The sequence below is a fragment of the Chlamydotis macqueenii genome, chromosome 24, assembly GCF_036417535.1.
Source record: "Chlamydotis macqueenii isolate bChlMac1 chromosome 24, bChlMac1.mat, whole genome shotgun sequence".
Lineage (NCBI taxonomy): Eukaryota > Metazoa > Chordata > Aves > Otidiformes > Otididae > Chlamydotis > Chlamydotis macqueenii.
The window spans coordinates 6,355,551-6,379,185 of NC_141579.1; the positions used below are offsets into that span (position 1 = coordinate 6,355,551).

General features: G+C 59.4%; 1 protein-coding gene across 1 annotated transcript in view; it reads left to right on the forward strand.

The window, feature by feature from the left end:
- Window positions 1-23,635, forward strand: part of DSCAML1 (DS cell adhesion molecule like 1) — a 91,213-nt gene that overhangs the window by 1,689 nt on the left and 65,889 nt on the right. Inside the window, exons 2-3 of the mRNA XM_086766094.1 lie at window positions 5,493-5,810; window positions 7,517-7,663. Of these exons, the coding sequence (XP_086622220.1) occupies window positions 5,493-5,810; window positions 7,517-7,663 (465 nt within the window). The remainder of the gene's footprint in view (window positions 1-5,492; window positions 5,811-7,516; window positions 7,664-23,635) is intronic.

Consider the following 23,635-nt stretch of genomic DNA (forward strand, 5'->3'; position numbering starts at 1 on the left):
GCAATGCGAGGGACGTTTCATTATAATAATAGGATTTAAAAAAAAATATGAATTGCTCAATGCACGATAAACCTTTCGAATAGATACTTAATATTTCTGGGCACCCAAGCGCATCCTTGCAATGTGTTCCTGCTGTAGAACAAGAGCTCAAGTAGAAGCTGGAGGAAAATAAGTGTGTGATCCAGGGGAGCGCTGAAGTTCAGAAAGCCCTCGCTGGGCTGTAGCTGCTGCCTTCTCCCCGGCTTGTAAAAGAGACAAAAAAAAAACGAAAAAAAAAAAAAAGAGATTGGCAAGCGAGCGAAGGGGATGTTGAGTGGCCAGAGGGTCTGGCGGCGTGTGAGCAAGTGGCCGGGGAGGGGAGCGGTGTGATGGAGAGCATCCCGCTCCAAACTGCGAGGCTCGGGGCTGGGAAGGCGTCTCCCTGCGTGCTCTCGCCGGATCTCTGCCGCCTGATTTATGTTGGCGTTAAGTTTACGTGATGCTCCTGCCTTGGGTGCAGTGAAGGATGCAGCTCGCGTGTTTTAATCTCTCGCCATCTCGGCCCCCCGGTGTGGCACAGCGCTCGTTTGTCTCGCAGACGAAACGCGGAAACCTCATTAAACGCACGGAGAAGCCCGCAGTGCCGATCTCCTCGCCGTGCCCGCTGTCTGTTTACCCTGCGGACAGCCAAAATTTCCCGCCGCAGGGAGCTGGGGTGGTGATGCGCCCGGAGCCCTGGTGTGGGCCTGGGACTGCTCCTGCCTTTGGAGGGGAAAATCCGTCTAGGCAGCCCTCGTATTTCCCGGTGCGTTTGTTCTCTGGAGGAACGGGCTGCGCCTCGCGCGGGCGGCAGGGACGTGCTGTGGCGCAGCCCTTCCCGCAGCTGTCGCCTCGGCTTTGGGCAGCCTCTCCCCTCTCTGCCCCCGTGGTCCTGGGGCGGAGGGGCGGGCAGCGCTCCGTCCTCCGCCGGAGCAGCCGGCGAGCTGAGCGCCGCAATAAAACTGGCGGCATCTCTTTGTGGCAGGAGGGATTCTGACATGGCCGCGCCTTGGGTGGCACGGAGTCGTCTGGCACCCAGAGAGGCGGCTGCTGGGGGGCGCGGAGGAGGAAGGTGCGCAGTCGCTGCAGTCGTTGCCGTGCCTGCTTTACCGGGGGGCTTCTGCGGCGGTGGGCTCGGGTGCGGAGTGGTTCTGGTCGTTGAAATCTAGATTGTAGCCAGCTGCGCGCTTTTACGTAATGGCGATGTGGTGAGTTCCCCTTTCCCTGCCCGCAGATCCCTGAGAAATGAACCCCACCGCCTGCGATCTGCATCTCGCCGCCATCATCTGCCAGCAGAGCTGTACCAAATATTTAGGAAATCCGTTTCCCGACTCTCGCTAACGCTTGCTGCCGGCCCCAGCTGCTGCCTCTTGGAAGGGGCTGTCGGCTCCTCTCCGTGAGAGAAGGGAGCCAGCATAGCTTGGAGGGGAAGAGGAGGAGGGGAGCAAGGCTGTGGCGCTCGCTCCGCTTGTCCGTTCCCCTTGTTTCCCGTGCTTGTCGGCCACTCGCTGATGAAGCCGGCGAGCGGGCCGCGGCGTGCCGGACGGCACGGGCCGGCGGTTGCGGAGGGTGCCCGGCAGCAGGCGTGCGTGGCCTCTGGTGTGTCCCCTCGTCTCTGCCTCCCTGGGGTCACCCTGGCTCAGCAACGTCACGCGCGTCCCCTTGGGACTCGCCGCGGCTCCTCGGGCTTTGCGTTCAGCGTGGAGGGGGAGGCCTTGCCGCTGGTCCCTGGGCCGGTTCCTCACCTGCCGGGGGAGCTTGGGCAGGCTGGGGGGCTCGGGAGGCAGTGTGGAGCGGGGGGGTGTCCAGCTCCGGTCAGCGGTCAGCCCCCTCTGGGGATGGGATGGGGAGGCTGGTACCCCCAGTAGGCTGGTTCAGGGGCCAGGCAGAGCAGTGGGGAGTGCTTTTTTTTTTTTTTTTTTCAATTTTTAAAATTACATGCAAGGGTTCCAGCCTCTGCCTGGGTGCTGTTGTAGTAGCTTGGGGTGGCTCAGGCCTTCATTTCCACGCAGATGCACCCAGGAGCAGGCGGCTGGCGCTCCAGGCGCGTTTCGGCGATGCCCTTTCCCACAGAGGGTTGGAGGCAGCCTTCGCTTTCGCTGCCTCTTCGGTTTGCGATGACGGGAGTGACCACGGTGCTCGGGCCAGAGGGGCTGCACTGCAAGGGTGGGACCCCTGCCGCGGCCGAAATGCAGCGCTGGGGCGGGGAAGGTGCTGTAGTGGGTACCCAGCCGCTGTGTGGGTAGCTCTACTTTGTGGCACCGTTTGCACCCTCCGAGACCGGTCCCTGAGGTGGGAGAGGCCGGAGTCACGGCTTGGGGCTGGAAAGCCCCCGTGGCAGGGTGGCATCCCGTGCGGCTGCCCTGCGCTCCGGGCAGGGCCCGTGCACCCGCTGGAAGGGCCACCAGCCTCGTGCCTCTGGCCTCCTCTCGCCGCCTCCGTAATGCTCAGAGATGTCGCGTCGGGCTCTGTCAGCTCCAAGGTCGCTCCCTTCGTTAGGAGGAAGGCCGTTAAAAGCCTCCTGAAGAGGAGAGCTTGGAGGAAGCTCAAAAGGGAGGTCTTGGGCAAGGGGCTGCCAGTGGGGTGGGAGAAGGACCTCTTCCAGAAGCACGTGCCCGGGTGAGGGACCGTGGGGTGGGTTCCCAGCCGCTGTGCCGTAGCCGGTCGTTGGAGCAGGTGAGCGCGTGCTGCGCTGCTGGAGGCGGTGGAGCTCGGAAAGTCCGGCGATCAAACCAGTGAATGTTCTGGAGGGATGGCAGCGAAATTACTTGCTTCTCCCAGCTCGGATGGGCATCTTAATATTTCGATACTCCTGGGCTATAATTTACTACAATTTAAGAAGATTGCGCTCTGATAACTTAAAATGCACGCCTTTCGGAGGGAGCTGGGCAGCATTGGGCTTCCAGCTGCCGCCGCGCGCCGGCCTCGCCGCGTTTCCCTGCCAGAAGCCGCTCCGTTTCGGCTGCTCTAGCCGCCCCTCTTCAGGTCCGTGTGCGTGAACGCCCTCGATATTTAGGTTAGGGTCAGCACGTCTGACCAGATGTGCGTGGTGATTTCTGGTTTAAAAATATTGCAGGGCTATTTCGAAATTTTTAATCTCTCTGGGTGATTTGGAGACAGTTTTATGAAACATGGCATTAGGATGGTGCTCCACGCTAAATGGTAAAGGAGATTATGTGGATTTAACTCCATGCGTCTGTCACATAACTATTGCCAATCCCGTAACTCCCGTTTTCTATTGAAAATCCCTTTTCCCCCTTGACCTGAAAAAGCTCTACGGGTAACCTGAATTTCTCTGTTTATGGGGTATTTTTCCACTCTTCGCCCCAGCCCCTCACCCACCCGCCTCTAAACCTTCCCGGTCGCTTCCGGGGAAGACGATGTCTCCCTGCCAGACCGCAGCGGCTCTCCGGTCTCTATTGCAGCGGGAGCCTTCCCCGGCCGCGGTCTGGGATCCGGATGCTGGATGGGGCCTGGGACACCGGGCACGGCGGCTCTCCCTGCCCCAAAGCGGGTGGTGGATGGGTGAAGGGTGGCTCTTGCTGCGCGCCTCGCACGCCACGTGCCCTGGGTCCATCTTCTGCTTCGCTCGGGCGGCAGGCGTTGCCACAAATAGCGCGCTGCTGCTTGTGTGTGCTTTGTTTTCCTCCCTCCGCCTGCAAGCGTGTGTTTTTTTTTCCTCTTTCGTGTATTTGGGAGAAGCACCGCGCCGTTCTCGATGAAGGGAAGTGCTGATTCACGGCGACAAACCAGCCTGGAGATGTCACAAAATGACATCTGCGGTGGCCCCGTAGCTCCGCAGAGCTTCGCTCCTCTGGTCCAGCCGCCTTCTGGCACGTGCCGGTGAGGGAGGGAAAACCAGTGGCTTTGTCGTCTTCTACCTGTGCTGGTTGCCCGGGGGTGTGCGGAGATGCTTTCTTGACCTATAAATCTGTTGGGTTGCGTGTGGTGGCCTCGCGAGTCAGCTAATTGTTGGGTTGCGTGTGGTGGCAGTGCGGGACCTCGCTAGTTGGCTGATCCATCACGTGGATGGGTTGGGCAGCTCTGGCCATGCGATGCCCCTGATGTGGGACATCCGGGCTCTGAGTGGCAAAGGAGGGGACTTGGTCATTTTAGGGGAGGATTTGGTGGAGAGCGCACAGGGAGCAAGAACTGGGTGCTCTCGCCTGCAATTTCACAGGTGCTGAAAGAGGCGCGAGGTGGTCCGTCCAGCTGGGATGAGGTTGTCCATCCAGCGAGGGTGGAGAGGGCTCCGCTCTGGGAAGGGATGAGGTGTTTTGGGGTTTCCCATCTTGACTTGGCTGAGCGGGACGTGGAGCGGGCTGAGGCAGGCGCTCGCCGCTGCCGGGCGCTGAGGGAATCTTCACGGGGAGGTGCCAGTGGCTGTGGCCGGGGATGCTCACCAGCCCAGCAGCCGCGGTGCGCTCGCCCTCGCAGCCCAGGCGAGGCGATCCGTGCGGATGAGGCTTTCCTTCTCCCCCACTTGCTCCTGTCCCCTCCTCCCCAAGTTAAGGAATCGAGGTCGCGGAGGGTCCCCCATGACTCGTGGTGAACTGACGGCACGGTAGTGATCTGCTTATTGGCTCTGCGGCACCACGTGCGGTGTTCTCAGTCAGAGCTATTAATACAGCCGCCGAGGGCCGCTCTCTGTATCCCTGTCCTTCCGCCCACTGGGAAAGAGTGTGGCTAAAAAAAGAAAACGGATCCGAGCGACTGGGGGCCTCCTCAGCCTTATTTATAGGCCATCTTGCTTCAGTTGGGAAGGGGGAGCTCGTGGTCCTGGAGAGCGGGAAGGAGGGAGCGGAGGAGTTGGGTGCAGAGGTCCCTTCCCTCGTTTCGGAGAGTGGAAGCGCTCTTTGGCAGCGCTGGCGGTGCCCTGGAAGCTGCTCCTGGGCGTCTGGGCGGCCGCGAGCTCTGCCTTGAACCCTCCGTGTGTCTCTGGGTCTTTGCGTGGGTGGTGGCAGGGATGCCTGGGAGCGGGGAGCAGCACTGAATCTGGTTGTCCTGCCCCTCTCGCGGGGGCTGCCACAGCGTTTGGAGGCGGTGGTGGGGTAGCGGGAGAGATCCCTGCCCTGCCCGGGGAGGCTTGCGCTGGACGTGCCAGCATTGCGGCGCGGGGGGGCTGGCTGCCTGCGGGACGCTGGAGTTCGCAGGGGAATGGTGCGGGGGTGTTGGGAGTGCTGAGGCTCGGTCGGACTGTGCTTTCGGAGCCGCCTGGGGAAGCCTTGAGGGGGATGCTCTGGGTACCACTCCTCGCCTGGTTAGGTGCCGGTGGTCCCTGGTCCGTGCTGCCAGCAAGGGCGCTGGCCTGTGAAGGTGGCCTTTACGCTTCCAGCCCACGCACCGATGCTCCTCAGCTCCTCCGCTCTGCTGCGCGCGGGGGCCGGGGACCGGGCTCGGGGGCAGCTGTGCCTGTGGGGATCGGTGGTTTCGGCGCTAACCCCCCGCCCCTGTGGGCTCCGCTCTCTCCGCAGCGCACGCCGAAGATGTTGGAACCAGCCTCTACTTTGTGAACGACTCGATCCAGCAGGTCACCTTCTCCAGCACAGTGGGGGTGGTGATCCCCTGCCCGGCAGCAGGGTCGCCCAGCGCCGTCCTCCGGTGGTACCTGGCCACGGGCGACGACATCTACGATGTGCCCCACATCCGGCACGTCCACGCCAATGGGACTTTGCAGCTCTACCCCTTCTCGCCATCAGCCTTCAACAGCTTTATCCACGACAACGACTACTTCTGCACCGCGGAGAACTCGGCCGGCAAAATCAGGAGCCCCAACATCCGCGTTAAAGCAGGTAGGAGCTCTGTGGGCGCCGGGGTCCCTCCTCGGGCCCGTCTGTCCCCGCCGTAGCATCTAGCCACAGCCTGCCGGGGCCTGTGAAGCGAGGAGGAAAGGAGGAATATGGTAACGAGCCGATTCCAGAAGCCATTATAGTAAATTATTGACCAGGCTGAGGAGGGCTAATAGCCCAGGAATGGCTTCATTATGTAACCTATTAAAAGTGGGGCTAGCAGAGGGAACGCGACAGTAGTGACTACAGGGGTTTTTATTTTAATACCTTGTACAGCAGAGTAAATGGGCATTAACCCCCTTCCGCAGAGTGAATTATTTACCAGCGCGGTCGCGTTACCCGCCAGCCGCAGCTGGGTGAAGCGAGGACGGCGGCAGATGGGGCGTCATAAACGGGGGCGTGGAGCGTTCCCCTCCTGGGCGTCCCGTGGGGCGCTGGGGGGGCTGTGGCCAACCCCGGGGTGCAGCAGGCCCGTGGCCGTGTCCCGTGCGGGCTGCTGGTGCTTCTGGGGGAGTAAGCACGGCGGAACTGGGCAGACTGGGCTTGACCTGGACTGAAACGGTGGAGCTGTGCGGGCTTCCCCGGCAGCGGGCGCGGAGGTGACGGTGCCGGGGGCTGTGGGCGTGCGTGAGGCCGCCGGCGCGGCTCCAGCTGTGCCAGCATGAAACGCTTCAGCTTTACGGTGTTTGGAAACGGTTGTGGAACATTCCCGGTCCCTCTCCAGCGCCTTGTAATGGCGATGAACCCAGTAAAGCCAATTAAAGCTGTGTAAAGAAAGGAAATAAATGAAATGCAGCTGAAAATGTAAGGAATTGGAAAAAAAAAAATCTCTGGAAGCATTGGCAAAGCTGTGGGTGAGCACGTGGATATCCCTAGCCCGTGGAAAGCGTGAGGTTTGCTGGTTGTGGCCGCGTGTGCCCTTGTGGGAATTACCCCGCAGGGAGCCCCGGCTAGCGTGGGTCGGAGCCGGGGCGAGCGCGGGTGCCTGTGCATGAGGTCCGCTGCGGGCTGGGGCGGTGGTGAGCGTGCAGGAGGCCGGGCTGGATGCTCCTCGCGGTCCCCGCTGGCCTTTAAAGCCCGTGAATAAACCTCTGCTCCCTGTGATTAAGGAGGCTTTTGCTAGCTAATCTGCTTTGGCCCTGGAGTCCCTTTCCATGGTAGGCTTGTCCCGGTGTCCTCGCGGCACCGCACCTCGTCCTTCGCTGCGGGGCACCGGGTGAATGACACGGCTCACAGCTCGGGGAGTTGTCGTCTGCTTCCCCAAACGTTCCCGCGGTGGCTTTAGGGGGGTGCCAGGCTCTGCGTCACGGGCTCTCTCTCCCGGTGCCTCACAGCTGCGTTTTCGGCGTGCGTCCGGCAGAGATGGTTCCCTTCCAGGCGGGGAGTTGGACCTTCCAGCTGCTGCGTGCCCGTGGTCCCTGCCCTGAATTCGGGATGCTGCAGAGCCTCTGCCTGCGCGGCTGCGGTGACGCGGGGACCGTTGCAGGGTCCCAGCAGCCGGAGCCGGGCTGAGCATCCCCTTCGCGTGCCGGGCTGCGGCCTCCGAAGGAGAATCGCTGCCTTCCCCGGGAAGGTGGGCTGAGTGTTTGGCATGGGAGCAGCTTGCTGGGTGGGTTGATTTGTTTGGGAAACGTGGGATTAAAGCAAAAAGGCAGCGTGGTTTTTCTTCCAGCACTGTCATGCTACCAACCATCTGCTCTTCTCGACAGTTTTCAGGGAGCCGTACACCGTTCGGGTGGAGGACCAAAGGTCGATGCGTGGAAACGTGGCTGTCTTCAAGTGCCTCATCCCCTCTTCAGTGCAGGAATACGTTAGTGTTGTGTCCTGGGAGAAAGACACCGTTTCTATTGTCCCAGGTAAGAGAGGAGCCGCGGTTCTCTTGGGTCATCTGACCTGCTTTGCCATGTGAGCTGCCTGTCGTGGAGAGTATTATTTTTTTTTTTTGGCTTATTGTCTGTGCCCGTGCTGCCCAAGCAAAGGCTTTTTTTTTTGGTGACCACCTTATGGCTTTGTACTGGAGATGCTGGTGGTGGGAGCAGATGTGTTGTGCTCAGGGTCTCCTTGGCGCCATGGCTGGCACCTTGTGCGTCTCCGGGCTCACGGGTATTTGGCCTAAGTGTGACAGCACACATGTGCCTGGCTTCCGCAGTCCGAGCTGGTTTTCCTGTTGTCAGGATGATGCACGAGTGGATATTCCGGCTTCTCTGACAAGGAGGAGAGAGGAGCCGGGTACACCGCTCGCGGTGCGGCGGCGTGGCGGTGCTGCGGGCTCCGGCGCTGCTGCCTGGTCGCAGGCGCCGGAGCAGCGCGGGGCCAGCCCCGTGTCCTCGCGTGGCGGGGTGACCTCTGGGCTCCCTCCTCACAGCCCGTATTGACGGCAGCGCTGGCGGCCCTGCGCAGCACGTGTAAGCTGGTAGTAACGCAATCGATGCCGCTTTCCCCCGGGGGGATCCGCAGAGAATTAACGGATTTTGCCCAAAGCGGATGCTCTGCGCGCGGTGTTTGCTGACGGGTCGGTAAGTCCCGGCGCCCCGCGGGGCTCGGCGTGGCAGGCGGCTGCTCGTGGCACCCGGCTCCTGGGGCAGCGAGGTGCTCGGGGGGTGATGCTCCCTCCTACCCCGTTTGAGTGGGGTGCGGCGCAGTCCATCAGCGCAAGAGCCCACAGCATTCGTTCCTTGGCGGCTGGCGGTGCCTCGCCGGCTCTGGCGGAGCTTTCCGGAAAGGCGGCGGCTGCTCGGGATGCTGCGGGATGGAGCAGAGCGGTCGGTGCCCGCCATCCTTGTTTGTGGAGCGTGGCCGCTTTGCCGGGCAGCAGGTTTGTTGCCCCTGCGCTTGCGTGATCTCACCCAGGCTTGTTCTCGAGTGTGCTGTGGCAGTGGGTCTTTTAATATGATGATTTAATTAGTGGAACGATTTTAACATTCTACAGCAATAATTACCCTAAAGACAGAACATATAAATTGTGTTACGGTGCAGAGTCAACACAAGCAAACATGTTTTGCCGTTGGATTACAAATATAGTATCTGCCCGCAGCTTTTTTTTTGTTGTTGCTTTTATGTTAGAGCTAAAACTGGCTTGGCTGTTACCAAAAAAAGGTGTTTTCTTGGCTGCTGCTGAACCTCTGCTTCTGTCCTACTTCTGAGCGGGAAGAGGAGGAGAAGGTCCCCGCTGTTCCGAGGGAACGGCGCGGAGGCTGAGGAAGGCTGACGTGGCGCTGAGCCCGAATGGCTCCCTTCGGTCCCCGTGCCCGGCTTTTTTCCCCCCGTCCAAGTTCCTGGGAAGCGTGTCTCCTCGGGAGCACCGGCGGGCTGCGCGGGGAGAGGTCTCGGCGCGGCCGCGGGGACGTGCGCTGCGCCTGCGCAGCCCTGCGCGGTAGGGGGTTTTAGCGGCGAGTGGCGTTATTTGGTTAACTTGGCAACGCTGTAACCTACCCTGAAATCAGAGGTAAATCCTTTATGGAAGGCTGTCCCGCACATAAATAATCGTTAGTGCGGCTCGGTTTTGTGTAATGCCTACCTAACTGTGCCGCAGCCGAAAAATGTGTGTTTAGCGGAGTCAAGGGTTGCCGAGAAATTACAGGGTTCTCAAAAAGCCATTTGCTTTGCCGGCGCTCGCGTCAAAATCAATCTTGCCTTTCGTTCTCAGCCCCGCGTCGCGGGGCCGTGGTGCTTGACGTGGGCCGGCGCTTCCCGGGAGCGCGGAGCGGGGACGGCGTGTGAGGTCGCGCTCCGCACCCGCGCTGGGGTTTCAGACTCCATTGCTGATGAATCCTGATGCTAGTTTTGGGGGGAGAACGGGGGAGGACCGCAGCTGGGTGGGATGTTTTGCAGACCCCTCTCCCTTTTCCACCTGCTACAAACCGGTTTAAAACCTCAGTGTGGTAAACAGCTTTTTTTTTTTTTTAAATTTTTAAAGCACTGTCTGCAGACTGGGTAACGCGAAGCATCGCGCAGGCACGTGCGTGGTTTGGATTTGTCTTGGGGGAGCTACGCTGTGTATGCGACTGAAGCTGCTGTAGTCACGGTGCTGCCACGGCTGTGGCACAGAAATGGGAATTTTGTGCCCCTGACTTCTCTGTTTGGGCGCAGCACGGCTGATGTCGGTGGTCACAGGTCCCGCGGCGCAGGCCGTGCGGTGGCCGTGCCGGTGTGGATCCGCCGTGGGTGGGCACTCCAGCTGCCGGTTGCAGACCGAGTGATGCGGGGAGCTGTCGCGGGACACCAGAAAGAGGGGATTTTAGAGCTGTCGGCCCCTCCTCTGTTGTTGAAATGTGTTCATTTGAGCACGACTTGGCTTTTGCGACCCTGCCACCCTGTGCGTGCCCGTACGCCCGCACCCAAGCCGGCTCGGTGATGTCGGTGTGTCCGGCCTTCCCCGCCTTGGCCCGGACCGCGCTACCAGGAACGCCGTCCTGCGTGGGAAGGGCGGCCCCGAGGATGGTCGCGTGTTGGCCGTCCGCGCGTGTCTGCGCAGGCGCGTCCCCGGAGCACAGCGGGATTTGCCTCGGGAGGCCGCGTGCCGGGCTGGGACGTGGGTGTCGCTCGGGTGCGCAGGCGTGACGTGGTGGTGGTGGTGGCTCTCCGTGGTTTCCTCGTGGGCGTAACGGCATCGCGCCGGCGGCAAGGGAAAGCCGCTGCGTTTGCCATGCCCGTGTTGCCCAGGCTGTGGGCAAAGGGTTTGGAGGCCGTAAGCGTTGCTGGACTGGCGGGCTCCGAGCTGAGCTGCTGTTTGATGCTTCGGTGTCAGGTACTTGATAGGTCGTGTTGGGAAAAACCCGAATACAGCACTTCTCAAGGTACAGACCCTTCTAAGGGTGCTGCTGTTCTCAGCAGCCCTGATGGTAGGTGTCCTTTGAGGGCTGCAGGTGCTTGGGTGTCCTTAGCCATTGGTATCCACAAAGTCCTTTCTCTGGAAAGCCAAACGTAAAGCCTGCCAGATGGGTGGAACTGGAAAAAAACCTGAGTTCTGTGAAGTTTTAGGTGTGTTTTTGTGTATGTCCTTGATAGAACAGTAGCCTTTTAGGAGTTTCAAAAATGCCCAAGCCAACCTGTTTGTGGTGGTTCAGACACCAGCTCGGTTTGCCCCGTGTTGCTCTTCCTGTCCGGTCCTCTGCAGTGCCCGAGCCAGTTTGCAGGACTCTTAAACTCATCTCAAAGAGTATTTAGTGATGTGGGAAATAAAATTGCAGGAGCTTTCTCGCGGTTACGTGTGGCCGTTCACCTCAAAGATGCACGCTCTTCTCTGCTGAACCTTGCCGCCCGTTACGCTTCTCTCTAAAATACTGGAAGTGTCCCCGCACACAAATTCCGCTGCAGTCCCTCTCGAGACGTGGCGAGCGTGCTGGGGGGCACGGAGGGACGATCCGAGGGGCAGGAGAGCCGGGACCGGGATAATTCGGCATTGTCCCGCCGCTCGGCGGGCTGCTTCTGGGGGACGTCGGTCTCCTGTTAGCGGAGGAAGCTGGGACAGAATCAACACGGCGAGGCGGAGGGCAGTCCGTGTTGGTGCGTTGGTCTTCGTTGGGATGGTTTGCGGACAGGAGATGGGTTCTGGGGATTGTTACCGGCTGTTAGCATTATTTTATTTTATTCCTGAACGCGGAATAACCCTGGCTGGTTTGAAGCGAGGGGCCCGGCAGCACGCAGCCTGTGAATCGGAGTGTTGGGTGCGAGCCGTCCTCCTGCCCTGTCCCCGGCGTCGCGTGGGGCTGGTGGCTGCCGGCTGCTTGCCCTGGGAGAGGAGGGAGCCCGGGCTGCTGCCATCTCCTGCCCCGCTCCCTCCCGGCGCGTGCGCAGAGCGGTGGGCACGGACGTGAAGGCTGTGGCCGTGGGGCCAGGGGCTGGAGAAGAGCTGGCCTTTTCGCTGGAATTCCACGGCTTCTACCTGGGATGGGTCAGCGCGCGGAGCGGAGTGGCCTGATGTGATGTGAAGGAGCGTTGTCCTGCCCTGTCCTGTCCGGGGGTGCTGCGGAACCTTTTCCGCTGCCGATCCCGAGATCTCCCAAGGTGTCCTGGCTTCTCCCCAGCCCCGCCACCCTCCCTGGCTGCGACATGTGCCCAGACCTGTTACAGAGGGAAGCGGCTCCAGGCGTTATTCGCACCAAGTGGGGTGAGATGCTGTCTGAAATCATTTCATCCTTCCCCAGAGACTTGGCGTGAATTTTATCTAATCGCCATGGCAACAGATAAAAAAAAGGTGTGAGCACATCTCCTTTTGCTGTGATAATTCAGATTTATATATTCAGATCAGATTGGAGTTAGAGATTTTAAAAGGAGCAGATGCAGCAGAAGGTGTGACTGCAAATAATGTGGCGAGAAGGTTTGATGATCCTGCCCTTTAAGAGGGGCGAGCGCTTTCCCGCAGGTTTTTTTGGAATGTAATTATTCCATCAAATCCACTTTAACAAGGACTCATTACAGCCCCGATAATGCAGAGTCACGTTGGCGATGATCTTGCACACGCGCCAGAAGAAAGGGACTACAACAAGTAAACAAAATGCCCGTGAGCAGCGAGGTGCCGGCGCCGGGCCGCTGCGGGTGCCTCCACGGAGCGGCACAGCCCAGGTCTCCCTTCGCCGTGGCCTGGCCGCCGTGGTCCAGGTGCCACCACGACGGAGCGTTGTCGGCTGCTTCCCGTGCTCCTGATGCCCGGCTGCGTGCCGGTGACTCTTCCGTGGTCCGTGTGCGGGAGGCGGGCTGGGGACGCTCGCAGATGGCTCCGTGGATGGATGTCACTTGCGCAGCAGATCCGAAATGAAGAACTGCCCGAGACCGCCTGAGCTTGGGCCGTCCCGACCCAGAGCCGTCGGCCGCTTTTGCTGTGCTGTTGGGGAGGAACGGCTTCCTCTGCGGGCTGGGGAAGAAAGGACGCGGAGGGCTTTGGAGAAGGAAAGGCGCTGTTGATCCGGCGCTTGGCATCCCAGTCCCACGTGATGTCCTCACCCCGGCTCCCGGCCCTGCGGGATGGTGGAGCGCCAGCCAAACTCGGCATGGCACGCTCCGAGCCATGAAGTGCTACTCCAAGGAGCGGTCGTGCTCGGAGCTGCCATCTCTGTGCCCACCTGGAAGTGTGAATCTCCGGCCACCCTGGGCAGCGGCTGTGCCGTAGGGAAGGGACGAGCGGTGCGGAGAGGCTGGGATGAGTTTGGGGTGGCTCCAGGAGGCAGGTGGGCTGTAAATCCCTGCCTGACGCCCAACCCAGACCCAGCGAGAGGTTCGTTTCCTACACGGTGCCACTGGCCCCTGAGCTGCCGAGAGCTTAGGATCCACGGTGGCACGGTGAGGGGCGTGATGAGCGCCGGGGAGGGAGTGCGCACAGGCCCCCGGGAGCACAGGGCGGCGAGCGCCCGCTGCGTGCTCTGCTTGCTCCTTGGCAGGGAGCACCCCTGAGGTGGGTGCCTTTTTGGGGCCGACAGCTGTGATGCCGGCTGGGCACGACCTTCTGCAGCAGCTCTGGCGCGAGGGTTGAGGTGACTTTTGTGAAAGAGGCGCTGGAACGGAGGGAGCAGGAGGAGGAGCATGGAGGAGCGGTCTGGCAGCAGCGGGGCATATTGGTGGGCTCTACCAGACCCAGGGGACCCCCTTTGCACCCCCCTTTTTAACTGTCATGAAAGGGAGCGAAGATGGTGATGACTCTGGTCCTGTTACCCCGGGAGCTGTGCCGGCAGCAAGGGCTCTGACGGAGCCAAGTGATGTGAAAACCGTTCAGGTCAAAACTCCACGTGTTTTCCCGCGCTCGAGCCACCTGCCTCCGGGGCCTCGCGCCGGGCGGCGGAGGGAGAGGAACCAGCGCTGAAGTCATCGCTGCTTCGTGCTGTCCCCGCTGCTGTGTCCGGCGGGGAGGCTCATGGCTCTTCCTGAGCGGGCAGGAGCCCGGGCCGGGGCGCTGGCCCACGGGGAAGGGGGGGTGGTGGTGGTGCGTGCGTTTTTGCCTCCCCTCCTCCCCGTGTGCATACACAGATGCAGAAACAATCACGGTCATTATTCCTACCATGGTGACAGTGGCAGAGATGCCAGCTTCCCAACACACACGGCTTTATTTCATCTCCTCTGTTTTTCAAAGCCTCTTTCATTTTGTGTGAGGAGACAGATGTGAAGGGCTGCAGGCTGATAAATTCTGCTGCCTTAGGAGAAGAGAGGGTGGGTTTTTGTTGTGGTCGCTTCGCTTCCTCCCTCCCCAGCCCCCTTCCCGGCAGTGGCAGCCCGTTTCTCTGGAGGATGCTCCCTGCTCCGGGTGTGGGACGGTGGTCACCTCGCTGGGACGAGGAGGGCTGAGGTCCCAGTCCAGCTGCGGGACAGCGCGGGGAATGCGGCTGCGGTGACCGGGGTGTCCACCCCGCGCGGCGCTGGGTGCCATCCCTCTGCGCTCCCCTTGCTCCTCTCTTGCTCCGCTGACGATCGCGCTGGTTTAAAAATAAATTGCTCCATCTTTAATTGCGGTTTAAATAACTGCTTCATTTTTATTTAAATGTGGCTCTGTAAGGCTCGGAGAACAATTAGGAGAAAATACAGGGCATTGCTCTGGTGCATGTGTTCAAGCATATAATTAATTTTTTTTATTATACTGATGTTTGCCGAATCTGGAAAAAGATCTTATTGTTCCCCTTGATTTAGTCACGCACGAGATCTACCGATACGCCAGCCCTTGCAGGACTCCATTTTGTAAGCCGTGAAGCCTTGGTGCCGCCGTGCTGCGGGAGGGCTCCTTGGGCGGATGAGCCTTTGCCGCTCGCGCGGCGGCACGGGCACGAGCGAAGCCTTGAAGAGCGGTGGGCTGCTTCCTCCAGCGGAGCTGGGGCTCTGCGCCTCTCGAGGGCCAGACCGGGGGACACGGTCCGTGGTTGGATGTGTCCCTGGCCCCTTCTTGAGGGAGGCTCTTGGTGGCCCCTTCTTGAGGGAGGCTGTGTGAGGGATTTCAGCGATGGTCCCTGTGGGAAATCACACTGCACACAGCTGTGAGAACGCAACCTTGGAGAGGGGATCCAGGAGGGTTGTTATGGAGCAGGATGGTGCTGCTGTCCGGGAACCGCTGTTCGCCAGCGGGACACGTACTTGGCAGCCTTGCTGCGTGCACTGGCCACGCGTGCACCAACGCCTGCTCAGTGCTCTGCCGCTGAATCTGCTGAGGGGATAAACAGAGGCGGCTCGGAGCGGAGGAGAGAGGAAGAACCCAGAGCACTCTACAAACAACAGGGGACACCCTGAGGGTCCTGCGCCCCCCTCCCTTCTCTGCTCTGACCCCGCTGATCATCGCCCTCCTGCTCGGCGGTGTCTCCGGCGTAGTCGGGGTGGTCAGACTCTCACAAAGGGAAAACGATGCGCTGGTAGCTGCTCATGCTAGGAGCTGGTAGCTGCTTGTGCAAGGCTAGAATGGAGCAAGAAATGCTGTTGTGCTCCTAAATATCATGTGCTGGGTGAGCTTTGTGCATGGGAATCCTACGAAGCGGCTACAGAGGCTCTTGGTGGCCCCTGGTGCCGGGGGCTGCTGCCGCAGAGCTGAGAGCCTGCGCTTGGCTGGGGTCTTGCTGGGGCGAGAGTTTGTGCGTGCTGGTGATGAATGGTGTTAAAAGGCTAATAAATGGCTCTGGGGCGCCGGGTGCAATCTCTGAAAGGCTCTACCTGACCCGGGGACCTCTTTCAGGAGCTCGCTCGCCGTTCAGGAGCATAAATCTCATTCAGAGTCGATAGGGATTAGGCTCCTAAGTGCCCGACAGCTGAAGTGCCTGCGCAAACGTTGCTTGTTAGAGGGCTGCGGGGCAGCCGCGCGTGGCCCGGCGGCTGCGGGCGTATCAGTCAGGGGTGCTCTGCGAGGTGACAGGAGCCACTTGTGGGAAGCGGGCTGCTGGCCCTTTGGGCTCCTGACGATCTTTTAACCGTTCATTACAGTGGCTCTGAACTCTTCTTGGAAATGAAATCTTAATAGCGAGCGCGGCAGAGATTTTTCACAGATGGCAGCACTGCCAAAAGCAGGCGTTCAAGAAAACATTCATCAAAAACATTCATTTCTTTCAAAAAGAAATTGACGTTTATAGCGTAGACAAATTTGGGACTCATTTGCTTTGCCTTTCAGTTTCTGAATTTTTTAGAGGCTGCATTTTTCTGCACCTTCGAGGGCTGGAAACTGGTGTTATTTTTAACTGGAAACTGAGATTCCCATATAACCCACAGCACCAGGAAATGGGGCGCGCGGAAAGGCTGGGCTCCAGCCTCTGCCCCGGCTCCTGTCCTCCTGCCCCAGCACCCTCAGCACCCAGCACCCAAACGAGGGCTCGCCTCCCGCGGCGTGATCGGACAGCGGTGTCCGGCAAGGCCAGGAAGGACGGCTGTGTGCCCTCCCACCTTAAAAAGCCAGCGATTCCCTTCAGAGGGAGCAATTCGTTGGCAGCTCGTCTCCACTTCATCTGAAGGCTGCACCATGCTGGGTTTCAGCCTCGTTATGTTTTCTCTTGAGCAATACCTTTTATTTCTGCGGCGTTTAATATTCCTTTCCAGAGCCTCCGTTCCCCGTTCTGGGTCTTTCCGCTGAAGGCAGCTGTGAAACTGAATTCTTGTGGCCCAGCGGTACCTGTTGTTTGTGCGTCACGACCAGCCGGGTCCATGCTTTCGATAGAATGGTTTGGGTGGGAAGGGACCTTAAAGCCCACCCAGTCCAACCCCTCTGTGGGGAGCAGGGACATCTCCAACCAGATCAGGTTGCTCAGAGCCCCGGCCAACCTGGCCTTGAATGTTTCCAGGGATGGGGCATCCACCACCTCTCTGGTTTTCCACCACCCTTCCGCTGGATGGCCACGGGCTCCCCAGGCGTGCAGGCTCGTGGTCAAATCTTCTCTGCTTGAAGTCAGGGTCTGGTGTGGACCCCTCGCACAACTGTTGGGTCCTGGGGAAGGTGGCAAACGGAACTGGGCTGTCAGCACCGGGGCCATTGGTGTGTTGGTCTAGGGGAAGCGTAGGTCTTTGCTCCCCCGTCGCTGGGGAATTTTGACCGCAGCTGGCTGGAGAAGCCTCACGCTAGCGGCGGCTCTGCGTTCGCTGGAGCCTGCTCCAGACCCCGGCTGATGGCTTGTAGCTGCCTCTCCCTGCGCACAACCAGATCTCATTTGCATCTCGCAGGAGCAGCGCGCTGCAGGCAGTGAAGGCTGGTGGTACCGCTGGAGACCGCGCCTCGTGTGTCGCTTCGTGTCCATTTGACTTGCGTCTCATTTGCAGCGTTATAATATGAACTCAATGGCGTCCTGCGCTCAGCGGGTGCCTGTAATTGTAGCACCTTGTTTAACTCTGTGGTTTCATAAATGCTTCCCGAGCACGTAGAAGCGTTTGTGTTTCTACATCTTGTTTTCCATGCTTTCCTGCGCCCCTGAGCGAGGGCCAGTGATCGGCTGGCTCATGGGCGCCCAGCCTGGCATCCCCCCTGCCGCCGGTCAGGGTGCGAGACGCACGGCTCCTTCCAGGGAGGTTATTGCTGGCTTCTCCAGGTGAAGCCGCTGCCTCTTGGCCCGCTTCCACGCGCTCAGTGCCGCTCCCTGAGCGCGGCGGTTGTGTAATCGATCAGACGTCCTGGCACGTCCCGTTGTTTAAACAAGAGCTATGGCTGTTGCATACAAGATGTGTACGACACGCGCTTGACGGTGTCAAGAATTAACTTCATAATCGTCTCCGTGATCTTTCTTGGCAGGGCTCTGGCATAACCTGTCGTGTCTTATCTAGCGATTGCCTGTGAGTTATAGTTACCTCTGTCCCGGCTCTCCAGAGAAGATCGATGGCGGGCGAGGCTTTGTAATGCCTGCGTCGGGATTCCTCCCTGCCGTCCGGCAAAGCCGCTCGGCTCCTCCGGTGCTCTGAGTGCCGAGGCTCCGGTTTGCAGCTGGATAACATCTGCTTGAAGCTTGGTGGGGGCTCTGCTGCCCAAGGTTGGGTTGGGGAAGGGAAGGAGACAAAGTGCACAGCGCAGAGGTGGGTTTGCCCCTTTGCGTTGGCTCTCCAGCCGCCCCAGGGCAGGATGAAATCGGATCTCCAGGCGCCGGGAGTCTTCGGCAGCGGCTCTGAGCATCGTTCCCGTGCGTGTGGTGGGAGAGGCAAGGGGGCAGTTTGGAAGGAGTTGTTCATGTTTGCCTTTCCGGGAAGGTGGGCTTAGCATCCACCTGGATAACGGCACTTTTTCTCATCGCCGGGAAGGGTGTGCAGGTATGGAGCTCTTGGAAAAGGTCGGAGCGCTGTAACTTGTAATTCTGGTGCTGACGTGGAGCCTTCCCTTCTGAACCCTGAGCGCTGCGGAGCCGATAGTCTCGTTTCCAGAAGCTGTTGAAAACACACGTGCGTTTTTTTCCTGCAGGGGAGGGCTCTTTGGAGATGCAGTTTTTGTTCTAGCCGAGGCCGGATTCAACCAAATGCCAGTCTCCACCGTCTTGGCAAGAGCACCTTGCCATGCCAGTGTCCTCTGAAACACAAATGGCTGAATTTCTTCTTTATTTATACGTTTCTACACAGCGCACGAAACAAAGGAGCTAAAAATGACGAACTGCGGCTAATGCTGCTGCGTGATAGAGATAAGAGCGTAATTATTTGTTTGGGCAGCTCAAATCAACACCAAAAGCCTGATGGAAAACAAAGCGATAATTGAAATCTTTGTGCGGGTCTCATGGGCCGCGCGACCGAGCATGAACTTCTGTCGTAGGCTGGGATGATTTTTGCCTCCGCGCGTGGTTAAAGCAGGTTGCTGGCGTCGCGTGCCGCCCCCGAGCGCACCTGGGCCCGTGTCTGGGGAGAGCCGCGCTCTTGACTTCTCCCTGGCAGGGTTTAGCATCTCTGTGCTTCCTCAGCCTTGGCAATTTGGTGTTCATTACTGTTCGTGGTGCAGGTAGGACTGCCCCTGCGCGTCCTGCCCGCTCAGCAGCGGTGGCTGGCTCTCCGGTCTGGCCCAGCCCGTCCTGGCTCATTAGGAGAGGACAACTGGGTTGATTCGGAGCTGTCTCAGCTCCACGTGCACCCCAACCCATGGCAGAGGTTGTAAACTTTTACGTTCATTATGTTTCTTTCGCTTCAGTTTAATTAGCGGATCGATGGAAGCCTATCGAGCGCTGACCTTGCTTGTGGCCGCCGTCAATCAGCTCCCACTGCCGGCGGAGCGGGGCTGCGGCGCGGTGCCGGCTGCTGAGCTGCGTGCTTGCGCCTGGCCGGGCTGGGACGTCCCGGGGCGAGTAGCTTGTATCTACCTTGCTCTTTTTTTTTTTTGTCCTTTTTTCCTTCTTTTCTTTTTTAAAAACATCCCTCTGGATAGCATCTCAGCTCAGGTACCAGTAACTCTGAAGGTTGTCTGTGCTGGTTTCCAGTTGAAAGCAAGAGGTGTTGGGACCAGTAGATGTGTCCCCCATAATTAGACCCACTGGACTGTTAGCGGAGGGGGTAGCAGGGCTCTGTGGACTGGTCATGCTGCCGGGTACTGGGACGCGGTGCTGCTGTCTCTCGCTGGGAACCTGCCGCACCGCCAGCAAGGTCTCGTCCTTTCGTGCCGCCTGTGGCATCGGCCGCTGTACTGGCGCGCGTTGAGAGGTGCCGTGGGAGATGCTGTAGCCCCAGAGGGAGCAGCGAGGAGGGGGCGTGTGCCCTGTGCCCCCGCCACTGGCACGCTCAGGGGTGGCTGTGCCCTCGCTCCCCGGGTGCCTTGCAGGGCTGACGAGGGCGGATGGGGCCAGGATGGGCAGATGCCGTGCGCCATGTCTTGCGCTGCGCTGGCGCTCGCTGGGGGAACGGCTTTCAGTATCCGCGTTCCCTGGCTTTACGCAGGGCACGCAGAAAGCCCCTGGCTCGCGTTTGGGGAGCTGGCTGCGTCCCCGAGGCTGTAGCTCAGAGTTACAGGGGTTTGTGTTTAATTATAACGAAAATTTCAATTTTGTAATGAGTGTTTAAAACCAGGCAAAGCCTCTCCTGTTGCGGCACTGGTCCCCCGTGGCTGAGTACCGGCGCACGGAGCCCCTTCCCTGGCAGAGCACTGGGGGGGTCCCGGGCAGCCCCCGCCGCGGCAGCGCCACGTGGCTTCCGGAGCCGCTGGCCGTGGGTGCCTCTCCTGTTCAGACAAAACTTATGCTGCTGAAATCGGAAAAATCTGAACCGTGCCGTATTTGGAAGGTGTTCCTTTTAACCCCAGCTCGTTGCGATGCTTTTTGCTGCGGAAAGTGTTTTAGGGAAGGGAGGCGCTGCCGAGGAGAGAGAGACCGGTGAGTCTCGACGTCAAACCGGAGAATCCGTGGTGGATCGCCACAGTGGAGAGAAAAGCTCTGGTGTCCTGTGTTACCGCCGTGTATTTACATTCCGGCGTAGAGGGGGAAAACGCACATCTTATCAAATGATGCACTTTATCTTCTTTACGGCTTCTAATGCTATAGCTGGATTTTAAAATCTCTAAAAGCGTAAAGCATTAAAGCAATTTTGCGGAGTAATATAGCAAGAGGTCTACAAAAGCTCTGCAACGTTTGATAATAGTTGCCATCTTCAGCTGAAGATAATGATGTTAACAAATGTAATGGGAGTAATGAGCGGAGACTCAAAAAGCAGCTTTTGTTTAATTTTTTTGTCATGCAAATGAGTTTGGGAATAAAGGAGGAGAGCAGAAAATAATAAAAACTTCGTCTGAAATGAGTCTTAATCCTCGCAGCCAACTGCTGTGGGGGAAGGATGGGGAGGCCAGGCCATGTGCTGGAGCGGAGCGAGGTAGAGCTGGAGGTGCTGCGCTTGGTGCTTCTGCAGCACCTTCTGCCTCGCGATGCCGCAGAGGTCGACCTCATGACGGCCCAGTGCCTCCCTCTCCCCGTTGGAAGGAGCCAGTTTCCTTCATTTCGATTGACTCCCAGCCAGAGTGATGGGTTCGGGGCTGGCACATAAGCACCCTTGTGCTGGGGTCTGGCGTTTACGCACGTGCAGAAGATGCGGGTCTGTCAGCCTGCGTCAGCTCGCCTTCTCCGGGGTGGGTCATCTCCCAACCCTTGGCCAAGAGACGCATTAAGAGATCTGCGGCGAGTCTGAGAGCTGGAGACTGGGAGGAACCAAACAGCACCCCTTCTTCCCAAACAGGGGCGCGAGTGCAGCGCCAGGCAGGTCTCACTGGGGTGGGAGCGCGGGGGGCGGTGGGCCATGCGCTGCAGCCCGAGCTGGCTCCTGCTCCGGCGGCGAGCAGATGGTGGTCACGGCTGCCTGAGTGTCCTTGGGCACAAAAAGCAGCGTCCCCGGCCCCGGGCAGGAATCGTGCCTTTCCCCTTTCGGTGCCTGGACCGCCGCAGCTGCACGGGCGGCAGGATGAGATCCGCTCCTGCCGGCGTTGCCCTGGTGCTCGGAGAAAGCGGAGCTTGGTCAGGCGGATTTGGGCAGCGAGGGTCCTCTCCTCCCCGGGGCAGGGCCGCCTTTGGCAGGTTGCCCTCCGCAGCATTCTCTCTCCCAGCGCGTTGGACGTGGAGCTGGAGCACGCGTGCTCTGAGCGGCAGCATCCTCACTGGCCTCACTGGGACAGCAAGCCGGCGGCACTGGGAAAGGAGAGCGATGCTTCTGTTTTTTTGAGCATAACTCCCTGGCATGTGTGTGTTGTTTCTTGGGCCAAATGCGACATCTTGAGTGGAGAGGCCATGCTATAAATCGAGAGGGGCTTCATGTTCATGTTCCCCTTGTCTTCCTTTTTTTTTTTTTTTTTTTTTTTTTTTGAAGGGCAAAGATGTGAATTATCACATCTGGCTTTGCAATTTACAGCTCTTAATTAATCTGAAACTTCACCATAGATTTTTATGATGAGCAGAGGCGTCTCTGCAAGCTGGGGAGGAACCTTAACGATGATCCAAGATGAATCTGCAGGATGAAATATCAGCACAATAAACAAAGATATATAAAACAGAAATGCAAAATAAAAAATGCCCGAGATACCAAAGCAGTGGTTCACAAATGAAATTCCTTTTTGGAGCCCTTCCCTGTCGTCACAAGAGCAATCCCAAGTTGTGGGCGTTTCTCAACTGCCCATCAGTGGTACCTAGGCTGATACAGGAGCCTTCTTTTGAGGGATTTGTTGGGTTTGCAGCGGTCACAGCAGCGCTGTTCTTTGTTCCAGCACCTAACGATGATGGACAGCGAGTCAGCAGCGCCTCGGCTGCCCACGCGTGACGGATACGCGATCCATCACCGGGGCACCGCTGGGCGGGGGAAGGAGAGCTCAGAGTGGGGACGGCCCATGCAGGACCTGGGTTGGGATGCGGAGCTCTGGGTGGGCTCTGCGCGGCTCCTTCCCCCCAGCAGGAACCCCCGGCCCGGGCAGGGGCGAGCGAGGCCGGGGGGTCGCGAGGGCTGCCCCAGCCCATTGGTGCCCAGCCGGTGCGGGAGGATCCTTTGCGTTTCAGGCCGGTGGTGCGATGCGCGTGGCTGTGGTACTCTGCCGCCCTTGCTTGGTGCGTAGGGTCGGAACTGTGCTCTTCAAATCCCAGCATGATGACTGGTCTTTGTGGTGTAACAGAGCTTGTGTCGTCGCTCTGGAGGGCTGCTAGTGGCTACTGCGTAACGGCCGCGACCAAGCTCCTCGTTGCCTGGTGTCGCCTTCCTCGCTGCCCTCTCGATGCCCCGCAGAGAACGTGAAGGCCGCCTGAGCTGCTGCGTGTGCTGGGGCTGCCCGCCTTGAGCGGCGGTGCAGAGGGGACGCGTGGCCGGCCGGAAAGCTGGCAGCTGGGTTTGCTTCCCTCGCTGTTTCGTTTTCTGCAGCGTTGAGTGGTGTATTATCCTCTGTTTTCCATCTTCAGCCACCTCAACTCTGGAAAATTGCAATAATGAGGGGTAATGATACAGTGTGGGGAGCAGGCTTCCATTTCAAGTCTTTTAAAGTTCTATAAACAGAAGCAGGAAACATTTATTTACCAATATTTTCTGGTAAAGAGGAGAGGGGGAGAGCAAGCTCCTTTTGTCTCGTAGGCGCAGTCTTTCACTCCGCGAGCCTCCGCCGGTGGGCAGACCGGCGCATGCTGGGCTTCTCCTGCCCCACGCCCCGGTGCCAGCGAGGATCCCTCCTTCCCCCCGATGCCTCCGCGGGAACTTGGGTCCCTGCAGCGTGAAAATCTCGCTGGAAACGCAGGCGAGGGGCCAGCCGGGAGTTTGCTTTTAACGTCAATATTCAGAAATAGCGTGTGTAAATAATTGATGGTCCCGTGAGCCAGGGCGTGTCCGTCTGTCACAGCAAAGTGCAGGGGACAGAGCGACGGGCTGGGCCGGGGGAGGCTCCTGTCCCTCCCGGTGTGCGCAGGGTGGGCTCCGGCCCGCGTTGACCGAAGGCTGCCGCTGCACTGCAGAGGGCTTCCGCCCGCTCGCTGCGGTCCTGGGCGCGGGCGGCGTTACCCCATCCTCCAGCACGGACTGTGGGGTGGCCAGCACCTCCTCCTGCGGCTCGCTGGGTCCTGCCGGGCTGCGGCGGCCGAGCCGCCCGTCTGGACGTGTTAGGTGAAAAATAATCTGTCAGCAGGATTGGCCTGCCCTGAAATTAGCTCTCCCAAGAGGAGCTTAACCCTCATTGCTCCCTTCCTGGGTCAGCGTCTCCTCCCTTGCCAGGCCAGCCCGCTGTGTGTTTATGTTCCCCTCTCTCTCCTAAAACCTATTTTTATTCCTCCTTCTGGGCGTCCTTTGCCTTCACGGTGGTTGCGCAGGGTGGGTTTTGCTCTGAGCAGGCAGCGGCTGCCGTGTGTTCTGCGAGCAAGCAGCAATTAGGCCAGAGTAGCCGTCGCCCTAATGATAACGAACTGTGCAGCGTCGCTGCGGCGCTTGCTGCGGCAGGGACGCGATCCCTGGGTCTGGGGTGAGCTGGACTTCTGTGAGAGCTT